The sequence below is a fragment of the Narcine bancroftii genome, chromosome 3 (genome assembly GCF_036971445.1).
Source record: "Narcine bancroftii isolate sNarBan1 chromosome 3, sNarBan1.hap1, whole genome shotgun sequence".
Classification (NCBI taxonomy): Eukaryota; Metazoa; Chordata; class Chondrichthyes; order Torpediniformes; family Narcinidae; genus Narcine; species Narcine bancroftii.
In genome coordinates, this window is record NC_091471.1 from 140,981,227 (window position 1) to 141,003,087 (window position 21,861).

The 21,861-nt window shown below is 40.7% G+C and overlaps 1 protein-coding gene across 8 annotated transcripts in view; it reads left to right on the plus strand.

Annotated features, from left to right (window-relative positions):
• The first annotated feature begins 3,848 nt into the window (after positions 1 to 3,848).
• Positions 3,849 to 21,861, plus strand: part of LOC138757621 (la-related protein 1B-like) — a 93,622-nt gene continuing 75,609 nt past the window's right edge. For 2 of the 8 annotated variants that reach the window (XM_069925259.1, XM_069925260.1), the window contains exons 1-2: positions 3,849 to 4,143; positions 5,102 to 5,558. In XM_069925259.1, coding sequence (XP_069781360.1) covers positions 5,192 to 5,558 — 367 coding nt within the window. In that variant the 5' untranslated portion in view covers positions 3,849 to 4,143; positions 5,102 to 5,191. Of the gene's footprint in view, positions 4,144 to 4,209; positions 4,300 to 4,691; positions 5,559 to 10,884; positions 10,994 to 21,861 lie in introns of those variants that run through there. The other 6 variants (XM_069925256.1, XM_069925266.1, XM_069925261.1 and 3 more) reach the window with 6 other exon arrangements.

Sequence of the window (21,861 nt, forward strand, 5' to 3'; positions counted from 1 at the left end):
GCGATGCTTCACTCTCATCAGTGTCTATGCTCCAACCCTTAAGGCGGAACCAGCAGAAAAGGACAAGTTTTACACTGATCTGCGCAACCTCATCCAACGCACCCCTACAGCCGACAAGGTTGCCATCCTTGGTGACTTCAACGCTCGCGTCGGAAAAGACTCAGAAACCTGGCCAGGAATCCTTGGCAAGCATGGTGTCGGCAAGTGCAATGACAACGGGCGCCTCCTGTTGGAGCTCTGCACAGAACAGCAGCTTGTCATTAATAACACCCTTTTCCAGCAGAGAGACAGCTTGAAGACTACCTGGATGCATCCCCGATCCAAACACTGGCACCTCCTGGACTACGTTCTGGTGCGAGGAAGAGACAAACGAGATGTGCTCCATACCAGGGTCATGCCCAGCGCGGAATGCCACACTGACCACCGGCTTGTTCGCTGCAAGCTCAACCTTCACTTCAAGCCAAAGTTCAAGAACAGTGGATCCCCCAGAAAGAGGTTCAATGTTGGAAACTTGCAGTCAGACATAGTGAGAGGAAACTTCTAGGCAAACCTCCAAGCAAAGCTCGAGGATGCAAACTGCCTCATGGACACATCTCCTGAAACCCTCTGGGATCAGCTGAAAACGGCCATACTGCAATCCACTGAAGAGGTACTGGGCTTCTTCTCCAGGAAAAACAAGGACTGGTTTGACGAAAACAACCAGGAAATCCAGGAGCTGCTGGCAAAGAAGCGATCTGCCCACCAGGCTCACCTTGCAAAGCCTTCCTGGCCAGAGAAAAAACAAGCCTTCCGTCTCGCATGCAGCCACCTTCAGCGCAAACTCCGGGATATCCAAAATGAGAGGTGGACTAGCCTCGCCAAACAAACCCAGCTTAGCGCCGACATTGGCGACTTCAGGGGTTTTTATGAGACACTAAAGGCGGTGTATGGCCCCTCACCCCAAGTCCAAAGCCCTCTGCACACCTCAGATGGCGAAGTCCTCCTCAGCGACAAGATCTCCATCCTCAATCGATGGTCAGAACACTTCCAATCCCTTTTCAGTGCCAACCGCTCAGTCCAAGAATCCGCCCTGCTCCAGCTCCCTCAACAACCCTTGAGTCTAGAGCTGGATGAGGTCCTTACCTGGGAAGAGACATATAAGGCAATTGAGCAACTGAAAAGTGGAAAAGCAGCAGGTATGGATGGAATCCCCCCAGAGGTCTGGAAGGCTTTGCATACCAAACTGCATGAGTTTTTCATGCTCTGCTGGGACCAATGAAAGCTGCCTCAGGACCTTCGTGATGCCATCATCATCACCCTGTACAAAAACAAATGCGAGAAATCAGACTGCTCAAACTACAGGGGAATCACGCTGCTCTCCATTGCAGGCAAAATCTTTGCTAGGATTCTCCTTAATAGACTAATACCTAGTGTTGCCGAAAATGTCCTCCCAGAATCACAATGTGGCTTTCGCACAAACAGAGGAACTACTGATATGGTCTTTGCCCTCAGACAGCTCCAAGAAAAGTGCAGAGAACAAAACAAAGGACTCTACATCATCTTTGTTGACCTCACCAAAGCCTTTGACACCGTGAGCAGGAAAGGGCCTTGGGAAATACTAGAGCGCCTCAGATGCCCCCCCAAGTTCCTCAACATGGTTATCCAACTGCATGAAAACCCTTCTCCATTGACAACGGCGTGAAGCAAGGCTGCATCCTCGCACCAACCCTCTTTACTATCTTCTTCAGCATGATGCTGAAACAAGCCATGAAAGACCTCAACAATGAAGACGCTGTTTACATCTGGTACCGCACAGATGGCAGTCTCTTCAATCTGAGCCGCCTGCAAGCTCACACCAAGACACAAGAGCAACTTGTCCGTGAACTACTCTTTGCAGACGATGCCGCTTTAGTTGCCCATTCAGAGCTAGCTCTTCAGCGCTTGATGTCCTGTTTTGCGGAAACTGGCCTGGAAGTCAGCCTGAAGAAAAATGAGGTCCTCCATCAGCCAGCTCCCCACCATGACCACCAGCCCCCCCACATCTCCATCGGGGGCACACAGAACTCAAAACGGTCAGCCAGTTTACCTACCTCGGCTGCACCATTTCATCTGATGCAAGGGTCGACAAAGAGATAGACAACAGACTCGCCAAGGTAAATAGCGCCTTTGGAAGACTACACAAAAGATTCTGGAAAAACAACCACCTGAAGAAACACACAAAGATCAGCGTATACAGAGCCGTTGTCATACCCACACACCTGTTCGGTTCCGAATCATGGGTCCTCTACCGGCATCACCTACGGTTCCTAGAACGCTTCCATCAGCACTGTCTCCGCTCCATCCTCAACATTCATTGGAATGACTTCATCACCAACATCGAAGTACTCGACCTGGCAGAGTCCACAAGCATCGAATCCATGCTGCTGAAGACCCAACTGCGCTGGGTGGGTCACGTCTCCAGAATGGAGGACCATCACCTTCCCAAGATCATGTTATATGGCGAGCTCTCTACTGGCCACCGAGACAGAGGTGCACCAAAGAAGAGGTACAAGGACTGCTTAAAGAAATCTCTTGGTGCCTGCCACATTGACCACCGCCAGTGGGCTGATATCGCCTCAAACCGTGCATCTTGGCGCCTCAGTTTGGCGGGCAGCAACCTCCTTTGAAGAAGACTGCAGAGCCCACCTCACTGACAAAAGACAAAGGAGAAAAAACTCAACACCCAACCCACTAATTTTCCCTTGCAACCGTGCCTGCCTGTCCCGCATCGGACGTCAGTCACCAACGAGCCTGCAGCAGACGTAGACATACCCCTCCATAAATCTTCGTCCGCGAAGCCAAGCCAAAGAATAAGGCCCAAGATTGAGAAACAACACCTCATCTCCCATCTGGGCATATTGTGACCTGTATTCAATGGCAAATCATTCTTTTTTTTTTGCTTTTGGCTCAGCTTTTCCCTTTCAACTTGTTTACCACAGTCCTGCTATTAGCAGCAAATGACAAACCAAGATCTACTTCTAATTGCCATATTTACTCATTTCATCAGAAATATTACCTTTGTTCTGCCTTCTACTGAAAGCTTACTTGTTTTCTCTTATGTCGAAGAGTCGGATCTGAAACATTAACTGTTTATTTCCACATATGCTGCACGTATCCTGAGAGCTCAATTTCTCTCTCCAGTTACTTCTTTCTTTCTTTTTTGTTTTATTTCAGATTTCTAGCCTCTGTTGTTTGTAGCTTTTTCAATTTACGTTATTTCTTATGTTCTAATAACTAGCAATGAGCTGCTTTCAGATATCATTTATTACACATTTCCCAGCTTGGTCACTTTGCTCTCAAGTTGTGCATTCCCCTGGATTTAATATCACCTTAGAATGTACTGGAAATTCCAGGCCGAGGATAAGTGTTACCAGTCAGGTACTCTTTCCATCTAGTGGAAAGAAATACTTACTTTCGAATTTGTTTCCTAATTAAGATTCGATATTTCCAATCGAAAAGAACTGGAACATGTCCACACAAGGAGAATGCCTCACCAGATGAATATGGCTTTCAAAAAAAAGTCTGGTGCTATTTACCTTTTAAAAGCAAGGATTTCAAAAAAATGCTGGTGAGTTAGACAGCATTTGCGTCGAGAAACGAGGCATTTTAGGTTTAAATGTAACTCTGCTGAATGTTTCTTTCCGTTTGTATCTCAATCAAAAAATTATGACAGAGCAGTTCTCAAGAGTAAGATTTCTCTTTCCGGTATTCACGATGATAACTGACGTGGGTGACGCTAGGGGATGGACACGCACGTCCGGCGGTGTGTTAATCAGCAAAGCGGCGCCGACGCGGCAAGGACAGACGCGCATGCGTGACGCAAACCACCTTCCCCGTTCCGTCCTTTCCCCTCCTACCACCCTCCCGAGCACATGGGACGGGGAAAAGCGAGGAGAGAGGAAAAAAAACGCACCCAGCAAGTCGTACGCATGCGCAGGTGCCGTGACCAAACTGTCGACGAACATGGCGAGGGAAAGCATGCCTTTAACTTGAGCCCATGGAAGCGGGCAACGATCTGGCGAGTACCGTAAGGGGTGTTAGTCGACAGCGTGGAGGCTCATCCTGAGGCCGTGATTCAAAACCAGGAGCCGCGGTTGGCGTGGAACCACGTTTGTTGCCGTACCGGTGCGTTGGGGTTGGAAGGGGGGAGCGATTCGTCCTTCAGTCCACCATATTGCGTTGGTGTCGCCTTTGCCCTTGTGTTTTATTTTAATTTGTTCTTTCCAAGTTAAATTTTCCCTGCGGGCGGGAGGCACGCTGTTTGGTTGACGAGCAACCCCGGTGAGATGTTTGACCTTGTTTTTTTTAAAACCACCCAACCCCGGGCGGTTTTCTTGAGAACGAAGCCGGCTTCGCAGCCGGCGGTAAGGAAGGGCAATGCGAGGTGGGGAGGATGGTGCTCTCCATATTGATGGGCCGGTGGATGGCATTGAAACTGCTGTCTTCCCCCCCATCTGGCCGGATGGAACCCTCGCCTCTATTACATGTTTTAAAATGGATTGAAGAGAGACAATAAAAATATCACCCGGCCCAGGTTAGAGAGAGTAAAAAAAAAAGGGGGGGGAAGCAATAAACAAGGCCAGTTTCCACAGTAACTGCTGTGTTTCGTAACAATGAGTTTGGGGCGGTGGGGCCCGGCGGAGCGCTCCCGGGAGCAGCGAGCGAGCGGCGGCCACGTCAGTGTGTGCTCGCACGTGGTTGCCGAGCCCTGGCGGCCGCGCGCCGACCGGCTCCTGCAAAGCCCCGATTCGCTCTCATTCAGCCTTCCTCATGGGAGATGAGCGGGCCGGTCATGGAATCGTCTGGAGAACGTGCCTGTTAACTGAATTCCTACCCTCTGCACCACCCTCCCCGCTGCAACATACTTCTAACCTTGGACCAGCTGTTGCTGCATCGGATTGCCCAGATCCTGTCCTTTCCACCTACTTAAAAACACGATTTTTTTTCAATGACTCGTTTACCCCTGGGGTTTGGGGAGGCGCTTACTGTATTTTAACTCTCGTCATGTGATTTATAAAAAAGAAATGGAGCAGCGCCCCCATTTTTTATTTAATTATCCTCTCTTATCTTTTAATTCTGGCAGCACATCCTTTGAAAGAAATTGTTTGCGAGGATTTAAAACAAAAAGAGGCCAAGCCGCCAACTTGATATCGGTCCAGCCGCTCGGTGCACGATGGCCACCGACGTTGAGACGCTAGTGCTTCAGTCCACCGATCGCGATGCGCAGCCGGGCGGCGGCTCTCGAGAAGTACCGGCGGCCCGCGATCGCTCGGGAGGAGGAGGCGGCGAGGAATCCGACAGCGGCCTGCTGCCCGGTTTGGTGCCACAGCCCGGAGACCGAGAGCGTCCTGCAGAGCAAAGCGGCTCCTTGGAAGTTGGCCCCGACGCCGAGAAAGAGAATAAAGGAAACGATCAAAATCCGAGGGAGTCGGCCTATCCATTGCAGAAGTTCACCGAAGCGCCCCCTCCTAAAGTCAACCCTTGGACGAAGAACAACATGATCCCCGCGAACAGTGTGAGCGTCAGCAGTCAGGAGACAGGTTTGTGCACGAAATCGATTGCAAATCTGGCAGTGGGTTCATTTGAAAGCTGCAAGGTGACAGCCAAGAGGCGATTACGATTATTGATTGTTGACTGCGAACGTTCTTTGTCAAAGTAAGGATGTTTTGAAGTTCTCATTTATCCACCGTTTTTGGATCTCTGACGGGCCGATTGAAAGTCGCGTGGACTGTTGACCTTGTGGAATGGCGTGTAGTAGATAATTGGGTTTGTTTTGTCGGCCACGTGTCTCTTTAAAATAAGTACAGTTTTCAATCTCCGCAAATACGTGGGTTCGTCCCGTGTGGTCGAGCCTTGTCTTTCAGCTTTTATCTCAGTGGATCAGTTAGATTGATTTCAAAGAATTTTACACGAACTGGATTTAAATCATGCCGTATTTTTCTCTGCATTGTTGTTAGTGCTATTGGACAGTTGTTACCAAGGAAGGATGTTGTCGGCCACTGCAAATCTATTCCCGGGGATTAAAGCAGATTTATTTTTAGTTCGGCAGGAGTATTCAGCCCTTCCTGCCCCCACTCCTCTCCCCGCCATGCCATGCAGTCGAATGTCAACCAATCTGTTTAATTTTGTAAGTCCAGGGTGGAAATGGTCTTTTCCACTCACTAGGTAGGGCACGTAATTCTACCGCAAGAAAAAGACGTGTTTTCATTGAATGTGCACCAGATTTTGTAATTGCATATTTGGATTAGTAGATTGTGAATTATTTTCTCAAATCCGTGTTCTCGTAACTGTCGTTGCCGCACGAGTTTGATTTCGAGGGGAAGAACTGTTCATGGACAAATATGCTGATTTCAGCGCATTTAGATTGAAGTGTGTCCTTCTCCCAACCCCCACTATTTCTAATCCAATTTCAGTGCAGTACGGCTGCGGTAAGCAACCTTTCAAGTGAGTGTGAATTACATTTTGAAGTTACCCCGGACTGTTTGTGGAAACTGTTTGCAATTTTGTTTCGCCTGTTGGAAGGCTTTAATTTTTAAGTCCAAATTTGCATCTGTTATTCCAGATTTGAGCCTGATGAACACGATCTACTAGATATTGTAATAAATGTACAAAATGTGCTTTAAAAATTAATTGAATATTCACTGTGATGTTGTTGATTCTGGATTACAATTTTATCATTTTCTCTGAAGCTTGCCATTGTCTTACTTTGTCTCCTGTTTCAATATTTTTTATTACATTTTGCAATAATACAAAAAGTAGATGCCATATTTATCTAGAGATAAAGTGGTAATGTGGAAAAGAAAATATACATTAAAAAAGACCAATAAGAAAAGCTGTTACAAAAACAATTAAACAAAATGGAAATCAAGTAATCATTTAATCACTTATAACATGTGACTAATTGAAAAAGATAGTAAATTAAATTAATAAAGTGAATTAATACTATACCACAAATTCCCTTCCGGTTATTTGGTAATACATACAAATTCATTTCCATTTTTTAAAAAACCCACAGTCGAAAGTTGGATATGCCATGTCATATAGCCATTGAATATGAATGAGTAGGAGGGACAGAATCTTTCCATGTCATCAATATTAATCATCTAGCAATAAGGGAAGCAAAAGAGACTCCATGGATTGAGACACAGTTAATTTCAAATCATTACCTTAGTTGATCCAAAAAGAGCAATTAAAGGATTAGGTATTAGATTTACATTAAGAACTAAAGATAAGGTACTAGACATCTTCCCAAAATTTAGAATGAATGAGACCAAAACTTGTGTAATATAGTACCTTCTTCAGTCTTGCGTTCTTCACAATTCGAAGAAATATTAGGATAAAATTTAGTCAATTGAACTTTAGAAAAGTAAGCTCAATGTACTACCTTAAATTGTAAAAGCAAATGATGGCCACATAAAGAGGAGGAATTTACCAAATTTATGATAGAATCCTATGTTGTATCCGAGAATGAAAGCTGAAAATCTTGCTCCTATAATTTTTAAATCTTATCTAGGGAGTTATCCCAAGACTTTTAATAGTAATTCCTATATACTGAATATCAGCCTTTTTTGACTTGATATAAAATTATAAATCATCCATATCGTATTTATAGAAAGGACCTGAGGAAGTCTCAACAATAGTGAATTCACAAACTCCCAATCTGTAAGTATCTAAAGAAATGATGCTTGGGTAATTTAAATTTGAAAGATAATTGTTCACATGAAGCTGAATTATCAATATTTTGTTTTTAAAATGGCATCGTAAAATAAATTAAAACTTCAGGTGGTCAGGATATTTTTGCAGGCGCATTATTAAATGTTCCCTTTTAATCACTAACGTATTGGTTTTGTATTGACACTTGCTTGCATACTATTTAGGATTTTGGAACATGCCCAAAGATTTGTATGTAATGCTTCACCACAAATTTTGGTAGATTATTTGATGTGCGTGTCAAGCAAACCTAGTCCTCTTTTGGCATGCAATATGTTTTTATAATTTTATTCATGCATTAAAAACAAAATTGGTTGTGGGGGTTCCAAGCTTGGCCAAGTATTCTCTCAGCTGCAGGGCACATGTCTTCTCCTATCCTAACCAGGGTTACGCATTGTAGCCAACTAGGAACTATTGGTGGCAAAGTTTTCCCTTATCTACTTTTAAAATTAATCATATTTGTTGATTTCAGGTGAATTCAGGTATATGCCAGTTTTTGCAGGTCATGGAATCAAATGGTCATCCATTTCTGCCACCTCCATCCTTTCAGGAAGTGAGGAAAAAATATCAGCTGCTTTCTCCTCTTCCTTTAAATTCTATGTCCCCCTTGTTATGGAGTCTCTGTTCAGAAGGTCACTCCTGTTCACTAGACTTGCCACGTTAAAAGCTTACACATCTCAATTAAAACTCCTCTCAGCTCCATTATTTTAAGAAATTAACTTCTATCAGCATTATGCCTCCATTACAATACTTCATCTGGTGATGTTTAAATACCACTATCATCTCTGCTGCTGTTGGATTCTTCCTGTAAGGTGATGATGTGAACTGACTTTTACTATCAGCATGAGCTATGTACCTGTTCTTCTGTTCTGTACCTTGATCAATAAAAGAAAATATTGCATATACATTATCTCTCCTCTCTGACTGACTGTAAGTTTGACTGTAAGAGGCGCTTGGGCATTTCCTGCCAGTGGTGAATCAGTCTGCCTTTCAACAAGCAAAAAGGAATTTCATGTAATACAACTTTGTTTTATTAGTCTGACAAAAAATTGAATCTTGAATCGTGTTATCTACTTGTCCTCCATACCTTCTGAGATCTCTTGACCAGCTTTTGGGTCCCATTGCTTTTTATTAGTAATCTACCATTTGTGAAATAAACTAAAAAAAAGCTGTAGATGCTGGAATTATCATTTGTTTTGTTTGCTCAATTCAAATAAATCTTTTCTAAGCTAAATTGCACTTGCTACTTTTTGGTAATTCCATTGTTTTACAGGGTTTTTTTCAGTTACAGGTCTTTTCTGTATATATTGTCCAAAATGTATGCCTTTGACATTAATTTTAAAATTATTGTTAACTACATTATGGCTATTCATCCCATAGGATAATGGTTCCTTTCAATCTGATTGTGGGGTTTGAAATGTGCATCTGGAGTGGCCGTACAGACCTATCCTTGACAGGCCCTGCTTGCCACATGCTTGGCAGATGAGGCCTGGAGGAGCATCGGGGCAGGGCTTTGTTGTGGCACTTCCTGTGCCTTTCCTCTGTTGCCTCTTTGAGCTTGTTCTCAGCAGTGTCCACCTTTTCTGATGGCATCCCTCCACTGTGAGCGATCCTAAGCCGGATCCTCCTAAGTTGATGAGTCAATGTCAGCTTTCTTGAGGGTCCTGTGCAGAACATCCTTGTACTGTAGTCGGTGACCTCCTTGTTTTTGGATACCACTGTACAGTTGGCCATATAAGGTGTCCTTGGGTAGTCTTTCTTCAGGCATTCTGACAACAAGTTCTGCCCAGCACAGATGGGCTGACACCACCAAGGTTGAAACTTCTGGCATTTTGGCTCGAGAAAGGTCCTCGATATTGGATACAGGTGATTTTCATCAGAGAGCACAGGTGACGCTGCAGTTGGTCAAGCTGACGCAAGTAACTCTTATATGGGCACCATGTCTCAAATCCATATAGCAAGGTTGATATGACAACTGGCATGTACACCTTGCACTTGGTGGCCAACTTGATATTCTGTGAGCAAATTTGATTTTTCAGCTGACCAAAGGCAAAGCAGACCTTTCTGGTTCTTGACTTAATCTCTGCATCTAGAGAAGCTGAGCATGTTATTGTGCTGGCCAGGTAGGAAAACTTATTGGCAGCAGGCAGCATTGAGATGAGTGTCATCAATGAGGACAGTTGATTCTTTGAAGCTTCAGCCAGGGGCCAGTTGATATAAAACTTCTTTTTCAGGCTGATTGTCAATTTTTCGCTCTTTGCAACACTGGAAAAGCAACTGGTGATCTCCTGCAAGTCTTAAGAGAGTGGGCAGCTGCCACAAAAATAGCAAAAATATGCCAAATCATACCTAGCATCTAAAATGTAACTTGTGGAGTTTGTCTTCTGTTGTGGAGCTGATTCTCCTCAATGAAGCTTGCTTTTTAAAAATATTTTGAAGGTTGTCAGACACAACCTTCCCTTAAATCCATTCTGATTAATTTTAATGTGATGCACGGCTTTCTATCTCATTTATATTATGCTGTAATACTTTGCCCATTACTGATGCTGAATATTGAGCAAATATGTCCTCTGTTACCTCCAGCAGCATTTGCAGATCCCAGCTTTTTCGTAGTCCAAACCCTCACTTTATCCTCTTCTTCCTTTTTATATGGGCAAATAAAGTGATTTCCAAGTGATTGTTTCTAATCTAATGGAAGTTCACTAAAGGGAATAGGTGAAGGGCTTTGCAGGCCAGGATATTCCACATCCATTTAATTCAATCATTTGGAACTAATCTTATTTAAGCATGAGTGGCAATGGGCAGAGTCATATAGGTATCTTGTTGATCACTCGTTGGATCCATTGTAAATGGTTTTGGGATCAAGATCCGGACTATTGTTAGTATACTTTGGACATTCGCTGCTTTGGCGAATTGTCAAGTTTCCAGATCATGTCTGGCACTTGCAATCCTGGATATGCTTAGAAGGGAAAAGGCGAGTTGAAAAATGTATGTTTGGTTTTGTTGGGTTCTCAGAATGTAACTAGCTTTGGAATTGAAAGGTTCATTGGAACAAAAGAGAGTTTAGTTTGCTATGCAATTGGATGAGATGATTGGACTGGAGATTACATTTCTCCTCCACATTTTAAAAATTTATTTTTCTTCCCCCCTCTTTAGGTCTCCCTGCACCACCCCCCTGCCGAGAGGGCGGGCAGGCGACCTGCTCCCAGGCCTCTGCCAAAGCTGCTCTAACCAGTTGCTAGGAGGTGTGCAAGAGCATCCCAGGGTGAGTTGCCCTCAGCTTTTATTCCCCTCCCCTTGAGTGTTGGGAATTGGCTAACCTCTTCTACGCCTTTCACCTCCTTTGTTTCCAACCTTCCACCAAACCCTGCCCTTTCCCATGTTCACACTCTCACATTTGAGATTAAGCGATCAACTTGTGTTCATTTGGAGGCATGAACATATGGTACACCAGTTATGCACTGAGTTCATAATTAAAAGTTTAGATGATTTTAAGCAATGGGATGGGTGGTGTTTCTGGTGTCTTTCCAGCAAGATTTCATAAGTGTTTCATGTTTGGAGCAAAAATAACCACCACATAGTCCAGCTTTTTAAAAATAGCTTTCAGAATGGATATGCATATCCCATGCATCCCTCCATTTCTAGCAAGATTGTATTCTAGATTCATAGACAATGCCCATCAGATGATGGTTTCTAACTCATCAATCTAGCAGTCCTAAAATAATATGACTTTTTGAGAGTCAAAGCTAATTACTTATTTTTTTTCTGCACTGTAGCCATTGCAGGTAGAGTAGGAACATTTAATGATAAGGTGTCGAGCAAGCAAGTTTTACACTGGATAACGTTTAGCTCAATGCTTATTGAAGCTGCACTCTAGACTTGCTGACATGTCAGGCAAAAGCTGTGTAACTCATTGCCAGGGATGCTGAGATAAGTCTATTCCAAATGATTAGATAATGCAGAAGCTGTAGAAATCTGGTTTGGAGATTGCTTTTGTGACCACGTTTTTTGTGGTTGGTCCATAAATGTTGACCTTTGAAGTGATAGAGAACTTGGCAGTGGTAATGCTCATAAAATAAAGAATCTGTTGCTGATAATGGTCATTGCTGCTTGTGTATCACTTGTAACAACTTTCATTGCACTGCTCATGATATCAGTGACCGTGATACCAAGTTTTTCACAGTGATGCATATTGATGCCGTGTTTAGACTGTAGGATTAATCAGCAGAAAGAAGTAACTTGTTTACACCTGATCTCTGGAATCAATGATGTGCAATCTGTTGTATCATTGTGCAGAGTTTACTGAATGTCTTGTGTTAATTGAAAGATGCAATTTTTTTTGAATATGACTGTCATTTTGAGATTCTGACATTTTTCTTGTAACTTGCCCAATTTTGGACCAGATGTGGCATACCATCTTGTTTTTAATGTAATCTCTGATGTTTTTAAACTGAGCTTTTCAATAACATTTTAAATGAATGTTGGAATGACCAGCCTTCGAAATCGGAAAATTTCTTGATACATTTTGTGTTTAAATTATATTTCTATTGTTATTGTAGCAACATACTTTAAGCCTTGTGCAGATATCTGTAGGACGTGCTTAATTATTGTCATTGCGCCATTCAAGGGTGGCACGCTTGGCGTAGTGGTTAGCCCAACTCTGTTACAGAGCCAGCGATCGTGATGGGTTCAAACCCACGGTGTCTGAAAGGAGCTTGTATTTTCTCTCTGTGTCTGTGGGTTTTTCCCAGGGCTGTAGGTTAATTGGGCAGCATGAGCTTGTGGTCTGAAAAGCCCTGTTACTGTGCTGTTTACAGCATTTAAATTTAAACTTGAAACTGAACTTTTTGAATGTTGTCAATTAGTTAATATTACTGATGAGGGTCTATCCAAAACAATTATAAGAAAAAAAACCAACCTGATGTGAACAGTTGAGGGTAGTGGCAGCTGTGTTTGGGTCCTTTTCCTGTTAAGAGAAAAATCCAAGAATATTTGAAACTGCTCTTTCGAATGACTGCCTTCGTTCTTTAAAATTTGATAATTAATAATTAGCTAAGAGAAATTACCATGATTTTTTTCTGTGATCTACTGATGCAGTATCAATTCTTTTTACATTGTGTATGGTTTGAACTGCAAACCAGCCTTATTTTCAGATGGCAGGTTATTTTTTTCCTTTTTTCCATTCAATAATATTGTATAATGGTTTCACTTCTATATACTATAATTGCTATGTCACTGCTATCAGCAATGGGCTCCTGCATAGTATTTGTTTTGATGATCCGAACCTGATTTGTGCTTGGTCTTAAATAGCTGCATGTTGAATAGGAAGGGTGATATAATTTCCATACATACAACATATGAAAGTCTATGGATGGAGAGTAGGGAAAGGATTGGATTGACCTGTGTTGTCACCTGTATTTGTGTATTTTGTGATAATTGCCATGCAGGTTAACTGCGTGCTGATCTCTTAAAACTGCAGATATTTTGTTCTGACCTGGTTTTTTTTAAAACCAAATGATGTAACGTCATTTCAAACTTTGGCATAGCGGTAAGCACAAGGATTCTATGTTGCCAGCAATCAGGTTCAAATCCAGGTCTGTAAGCCTCCCTATGTCTGTGTGGGTTTTCTCTGGGGGCTCCGGTTTCCTCTCATCATTCAAAAAGTTACCTGGGTTATTGGTTAATGGGGTGTAAATTGGATGGCACAGACTCGTGGGCCGAAATGGCCTGTTATTGAGTTGAATGTCTAAATTAAAATAAACTATTTCAGCTGACGTCCAACTTGTGGAAAGCAGGAAATAATGGTTTGTTTTGGACATGTGGAGTTTGGGAGTTGTACCTATCCTTTTCAATGTGCTAAAGAAATGTATTGTTACCACTAAGATACAAGCCTTTGATTTGGAAATATCCAAATGAATGATGGGGTTCTGTGAATTTTGATTTAAAAGTTACCAATAACTATGAATTAAATATAGAAATTGAGAGATCTTGGCAACTTGACTTTTTTTTCCCTCACTGTAATTTACGATTTGGAGGTTCGGAAACTAGGCAGAGCAAAATTTTCCCTACGTAATATAAGATAAATTCCAGAATGGAGAAATGTGGATCTTCCAAAGTTCACTTTGTGCAGCCAGTCTCTTCAAACTTCTGAATGGAGATTTGATATTTTCCTAGCTACACACTGGAATTTCAGATCCAAGAATGTGGTAAAATTGAAGCCAAGTCAAAAATTGCTCAGCAATAGTGATTGAAAAGGTCAAGGGAGAATGTGGCTTCTTGTTAGGTGTTCTGCCCTTCTGTTGGAGAGTACATTGTGCTCCTTGAAAGCTGTGATCCTCATCCTCTTTGCTTGTACTATTGTGCACTGTGGTCAGATTTCAACTTTTGTCCAGTCATCCTGAATACTAGGCCTGAGGCCTAGATATTTGAGGTAATGCTGCTTTTTTTAAATGTATACTTTTCTGACCAACTTCTGTGCATTTTGGAGGCATTGGACTCAAACATCTGAATGTGGAAAATAATTTGTATCCAATAAGACCTAACTTTAACACACTGCCAAGTTGAATGGAAAAAACCCTATTTCTTTATGACCTCTAAAACATAAATCTGAAGAAATCAAATTAAATCTTTTTAAACTTTGAGGTGTTGAATATAGCTGATGTAAAAAGTTGTACTAATTTATATCTTACATTAATAATTTTAGTCATATTATCCTTACATATAACTCTCCAATCATTTTTAAAATTTTTAAAATTTTTCACACTATGAACCATATTAATCAAAATACACACAAACATTTCCCTCTTGAATATATGCAGTGGCATTTTCTCTCCTTCTCCCCCCCCCCCCCCTCCCTTCCCTCTCTCCAATCATCTTGATCCACTATTCTGCCACTTTAATCTTGATTTAAGTATATCCAATTCTGGCATTTTTCTTTGAAATAATTTATACATTTCTGAAATAAATTTATTAACACCCCCTTTTGTAAGGAAAATTTCTAACTCTTGATTGTCTAGGTAATCTTAAACTTTGACCTAATTCATCAATTTAAAAAAAGCTTTAATTTGATAATAACCAAAAAAATATTATGAGAACCATTATATTTCTCTTTATTTCTTTGAAAAGAAATAAAATTACCAGCTTCAAAACGATCTTCTATTGTTTTAATCCCCATTTGACTCCATATCTTTAAAAACTGATTATTCATAGAAAAAGGAAAAAGTTTATTTTGATTATAATGGTGTTTTATGAGAAATCTTACCTTTCTCACCTATCACACAATCTATTCTATAGATACAAATTAAATTATTTTTAGAAAAAGTGTTAAAGGTTAAATTTTCATTAGCTTCAATGTTAATTTTTTTCTTTGGCTTGGCTTCGCGGACGAAGATTTATGGAGGGGGTAAAAAGTCCACGTCAGCTGCAGGCTCGTTTGTGGCTGACAAGTCCGATGCGGGACAGGCAGACACGATTGCAGCGGTTGCAGGGGAAAATTGGTGGGTTGGGGTTGGGTGTTGGGTTTTTCCTCCTTTGCCTTTTGTCAGTGAGGTAGGCTCTGCGGTCTTCTTCAAAGGAGGTTGCTGCCCGCCAAACTGAGGCGCCAAGATGCACGGTTTGAGGCGATATCAGCCCACTGGCGGTGGTCAATGTGGCAGGCACCAAGAGATTTCTTTAGGCAGTCCTTGTACCTTTTCTTTGGTGCACCTCTGTCACGGTGGCCAGTGGAGAGCTCGCCATATAACACGATCTTGGGAAGGCGATGGTCCTCCATTCTGGAGACGTGACCCATCCAGCGCAGCTGGATCTTCAGCAGCGTGGACTCGATGCTGTCGACCTCTGCCATCTCGAGTACTTCGACGTTAGGGATGTAAGCGCTCCAATGGATGTTGAGTATGGAGCGGAGACAACGCTGGTGGAAGCGTTCTAGGAGCCGTAGGTGGTGCCGGTAGAGGACCCATGATTCGGAGCCGAACAGGAGTGTGGGTATGACAACGGCTCTGTATACGCTTATCTTTGTGAGGTTTTTCAGTTGGTTGTTTTTCCAGACTCTTTTGTGTAGTCTTCCAAAGGCGCTATTTGCCTTGGCGAGTCTGTTGTCTATCTCATTTTTTTAGGAAACATTAAAATGTATATTTTAAAATTAAGGTTAACTATGTATCAGATAGAATTTTTATAACTGCCATTGACTCTTGTGAGGAAATGTGTAACCATTACGTGGAAATTTGATACAGATTTAGGGATGCAAAGATGGCATATTGAAAAGAGATCTTGTATCACTTTTGAAAAAATAACTTATTTATGTGATAAATATAATTTCTTTTTGTAAATATGGAGCCCATATAAAAATTTGGGGTGTGGATAAGGGAGGGGGTTGGTGGTGAGAGAGGGTGGATATACCACATGTATGCTTTTATATGTATAATTTTTTATTAATTGAATGTTTTTCTTAAAAATTTTAAATAGAATATTACAACATTTGAATGTGGGATGACTTGATACCTATATAGATAGCTAGATGCACACAGATTTACAGTGTGTGTAATATATGTATGTATAAAATATATTTTAATTTTTTATATATTTATACTCCTTTAAATGTAACAAGTATATTAATAATGAATCCCTGATACAAGAAAATGGTCTTGTATTTGTGATTTATTACTCAATAGTGTATTATAGTCCATAATATGATGGTGTATAATTTTGTTTGTCAACCAGATAGAATCAAATCAGTAAATATCATTTGGACCTATTTGCATCTGTCAATGGAATAATAACCTTCTGTGTCCACTAGGAGGATATTTGTAGGGTAATTAAGGGTAATGGGACAGGAAGCTGTGTGTAGCCTGTTTAAATCCAGTTTATTCATTTGTAATGTTGATATGATTTTTCTTTTTGCTACTTAAAATCTTCAGTTCTTTTCTTATTACTGAAATCCTCCAAGCATTTTTCAAAGATTCTTGCCACTTGTTTGGTACCTTGTAACTAGACTTGTCCACTGGTTAGAAGGTGATAGCTTCATTGGGGTTTTTTAGATTTCTTTCTGGTGTAGAATTGAAAGAAAAAAGCTGCAGAAGCAGAAAGTCTTAAGATGAGAACTGAGGCATGGAAAGCGTAGTAGCTAGCTGCTGTTATAGTGCCAGCAACTAGGGTTCGAATCCGGCGCTATCTGTAAGTTTGTACGTTCTCTCTGTGTCTGTGTGCATTTGCTTTAGGTGCTCCGGTTTCCATCCACCCTTCAAAATATCCAGGGGGTGTGGTGTAATTGCGTGGCACGACATTGTGGACTGGAAGGGTCTGTTACCTTGCTGTGTGTCTAAATTTAAAATTTAATTTAAAAAATATTGAAACATGGTTATGCTTTTCCCATTCATATTATTACCTTTTGACGTCCTTGCTATCTTCAGGAGAGTGAATCCGAGGAAAGCATCCAGCCCGGATGACTTTAAAAATCTGTGCTCTACTCTTTATACACCCATGATTGTGTGGCTTGGCACAATTCAAATACGGTCCACAAATTAGCCGATGGCATTGTAGTCTTAGGCAGAAGCACTGGCAATGAGGTCACATACTGGAAGGAGGTAGATCAGCTAGTTGAGTGGTGCCTCAACAACAACCTTGCACTCAACATTATTAAAACCAACAAGCTGATTGTGGACTCCAGGAAGGGGAAATCAGAAGAACATGAACTAGTTTTCAACAAGGGGTCAGCAGTGGAAAGAGTAAGAGCTTCAAGTTCCTGGGTGTCAATATTTCTGAAGATCTGTCCTGTGACCTCCATGTTGATGCAATCACGAAGAAGGCTCGCCAGCAGCTATCATTTGTGAGGAGTTTGAGGAGATCTTGTATGTCACCAAAGGCTCTGGCAAATTTCTACAGGTGTACCGTAGAGAGCATTCTGACTACTTGCATCATTGTCTGGTATGGAGTTGCCAATGCACAGGACAAACTACAGAGAGTTGTGAACTCAGCCAGTGCCATCACAGGCATCAGTCTCCACTCCATCAAGGACATCTACAAGAGGTGGTGTATTAAGAAAGCAGCCTTTACCATCGGGAAGGTGGTATTGGAGCCTGAGGGTGAGCATCAAATGGCACTAGGACAGCATCTTTCCCTTTGCCGTCAGATTTCTGAATGGATAATGAACCACAAACACTACCTTGCTTTCTCTCTTACACAAATATATTATTTTTAAATGTAATTTCATAGCAATATTTGCCCCTGTAATACTGCTGCAAAACAATGAATTTTTTGACATGTTGATGCACTAATTACTAATTCTGGGAACTGTGGAGAGAGGAAAGGATTCAAGGATGTGCTTGAAGCTACCTTTGGAGAAAAATGAAATGTACCTACGGACTCCTGGGAACTTTAGCCTATGACCATTCAAAATGTAGGAGTATTCAGAGTGAAATTGAACCTTGAATCCATGCATTGTGAACAAATAAAAATCCAGTGTAAAAGATAGAACACAGTACCTCATATGACCCATTTACCTATGCATTCAGATTTCCTTCTCCACTGTGGAAGAGACTGCATTTCTCACTTTGCCCTCCTTAGTCACCTCAAAATCAGAATGAAAGCACATTTTTTTTCAATCTCTGGGAACTGTCTGATTTGAATAATAGAGAAAATTGGTAGCTATCTTTATAAAGTTATTCATTATGTTTAGTATTTTTCTGTTAATTTTTTTTACCATTTTAGAATATTTTGAGTGTCATTGTCAGGAACAATTAAAACCTGTTAAAACCTGCAAAATACAAAGTTCTGCCTCGATATCTATGGTTTTGGGACAAAGCTTCTACATTATGCTGCTTTGGACCTCACTGCCATTTGGAACTTTTTGCGAAACTGGATAATCAGAAGGGTTGAAGAGTAGTGCTCCACATCCAAGGTAGAGGAGTGTTTGTGTGCATAGACCAGTGTCAATTCTGAGGCAAACATCCTGATTTAGCCATAGTTTTTATTAAATGAATTGCCTGAAGAGATGGAAGGAAAATCAAAGGAGAATGGGATAAAAGTTTGAAAGATTTGCAATACTCAGCAAAAAGATGTGTGTGTGGGGAGCGGGGTTGGTGGTTGGGGACAGTTCTGAAGATTTAGCACCTGGACAAAAATACTGATGGCTCTGATTAATACGTGACCTGGAGCAAAAATATACTGTTAGGTCATGGAACACTTGTGTTACGTTGAATTGTTGAGTGAACTTGAGTTAAATTTGCCCTCTTCTGTTTTGTACCTTTTCATGGATTCAATGACATCTTTCCAAGCCAACAGGTAGTATATTTGATTGTATATGCATTAAATCCCCAAATTCCTTAAAATTTGACTTCATGCCTTTGTTACAAATTAAGCATCAATTCAAGATGCATGCAAAACTACATAGTTGATTGTTTTCTATAGGCAAGATTTTAAATATATTCAAAAAAATGTTTTATGTGAACATCTTGTGCATTCTTAAGTATTATTGTAACTATCCAGGATCAGGGCGTACTTTCAAGTAAACATTCACATAGGTGTTGGCCTATTTTGTGATACAAGGTCACATTGTAGTTAGATTCTTCAGTAATTATGATTTTTACACAGAAATAAAGAAAAAAAACTGTAAAAATGCGAACTCTCCTCTGGAGAAGTCGTTTACACAGCACTTTTCCTAAGCACTTTTACACCGGCTTCCTGTGTTACAGTATTTGTCTGAGGGTGAACGTCGTATTCATTAGCCCAATTTCTTATGGAGTGCCTGCAGACAATTTATACTGCAGTCGCTCTGTAAAAATGTGTAGGTGTCTTGGTGGGAAAATTACAGGATAGAACTTGCAAATAAATTCCATCAGGACATTTTTATACTGCCAGTGGAACAGCTTCTCAGCAGCTGTGTAAAAGTGCCAAATTTGTGAGCATGCTGTATGTGTAGTTAAAGCTTCAAAGTTAACATTGATCATTCGTTGATGTGAATTCAAACATTTTTTTCAAATGGAAGCTGACCTAATGCTTTTTCAGGAAGCTTGGTGTTTGTCAAGGGAATATTTGTGTGGCATAACAATGCTGTCCCAAGTAAGTGGGAACAGCAGTAGGAAGAAATTCATTACTACAAAGTACATGTGTGCCTGCCGTTGATGCTCATGCTGTATAATGTTAAGACTGCATTTGAAGTTTTTTTATTTTTTTGAGGGGATTTGGACCTCACTCTGACATGAGGATTATCAGTATTGTGTGCAGCTCTGAGGAAAGCCTTCAAGTGATTGTACATTATTTCCTTTCAACTGCTGCTCTTGTCCTCAGTAATAGATGTCACGAATTAAACATGATTGAGAGATGTGTAGATGGTGCACTTCGCAGCTACTTTGTGCTTGAAGGTAAAGAATACAGCTGTTGAGCATAATTGATAGCATGTCGATGAAGTCTGCTTTGTCTGGGATACTGTCAATTTCTTAACAGTGCTCTATGATTCAGACCAGTTGAGAGTACTCCAAACCTATGCCTTGTAGATGATGATGGCAAAGTGTAAGGATATAAAAGATGGTAATTTGATGATGGATATCCAATCTCTGACCTGCTCCTTAACTTGTGGATTATGGAGCACTGGATAAGAAGAATGTCACAGGTAGGTGGTGAAGCTGGTTATTGGTACAACTGTGCCACGAACGTAAAGGTCCTTGAGCATGAGAAAACATTGACGATGCTAGGTTATTATATAATTGAATTAAGTAGAGATATTGGTCTATATGATGATGATGTTAGTGGATCTTTTCCCCGTCTTTGGTATTCATGTAATTATTGCTGTTTTACATGAATCTAACAAGTTTTGTGTTTCTTCTATCTGGTTCATTACTTCCAGGAGAGGAGGAATTAATTAATAACTCTTTAAATGTTTTATTGAATTCTAATGGGAGTCCATCCTCTCCAGGCGTTTTATTGTTTGGCAGCTTTTTTAATATATCCTGTATTTCCTCTATTTCAAAGGGTTTTATCAATTTGTTTTGCTCCTCTTCTTGCAATTTCAGTAGTTCAATTTTAGCTAAAAACTCATCTATTTGGTCGTCTTTCCCTTCGTTCTCAATTCGGTATAATTTTTCATAGAATTCCTTAAAGTTTTCATTAATTTCTGTTGGATTATATATAATTTGTTTGTCCTTTTTTCCTTTAGCTTTTAGCTTGTTCTAAGTTGCCAGGTTAATATTTTGTGTTTTTTCTCCCAGCTCATAATACTTTTGCTTTGTTTTCATTATGATCTTCTCCACCTTATATTTTGTAATGTTTCGTATTTTATTTTTTTGTCTGCCAATTCTCTTTTTGTTATATCATCCCTTGTTGCTAGTTCTTTTTCTGTACTTACTATCTCCCTTTCCAACTGTTCTATTTCCCGATTGTAGTCCTTTTTCATCTTAGTTTCATAACTTATTATCTGCCCTCTAATGAAGGCTTTCATTGCATCCCATAATATAAATTTGTCTTTCACTGATTCCGTATTTATTTCAAAGTACATTTTAATTTGGCGTTCAATAAATTCTCTAAATTCCTGTCTTTTAAGTAGCATGTAATTTAATCTCCATCTATGTTCTTGGTGGGATGTCCTCCAGTTCTATTGCTAATAACAGGGGTGAATGATTAGATAACAATCTAGCTTTATATTCAGTTTTCCTAACTCTCCCTTGGATATGGGCTGACATGTCATTCCTTGAGTTTGTTTTATGTCTACTCGAATAATATAAGTATTCCTTCTCCCTCGGGTGCTGCCTCCTCCATATATCCAAAAGTTGCATTTCCTGCATTGATATAACCATAAATTTGGCCACTTTATTCTTTTTGCTAGTCTTTTTTCTAGTTTTATCCAACATTGGTTCCAAATTAAGGTTAAAATCCCCACCTATCAATCTTCAAAAAAATATCTTGCATAAGCTTTTGATCCTCTCATTAGGTACATATATATTGACCAAATTCTGAATATATCTGACACTTTATCATTACATACCTCCCTGCTGGATCTAGTATTTCCTCCTCTATTTTGACTGGTACATTTTTTATTGATTAATATAGCTATACCTCTGGCTTTTGAGTTATATGATGCTGCCATTACGTGCTCTGCCCAGTCTTTCCTTAATTTATTATGTTCCACTTTAGTTAGATGTGTTT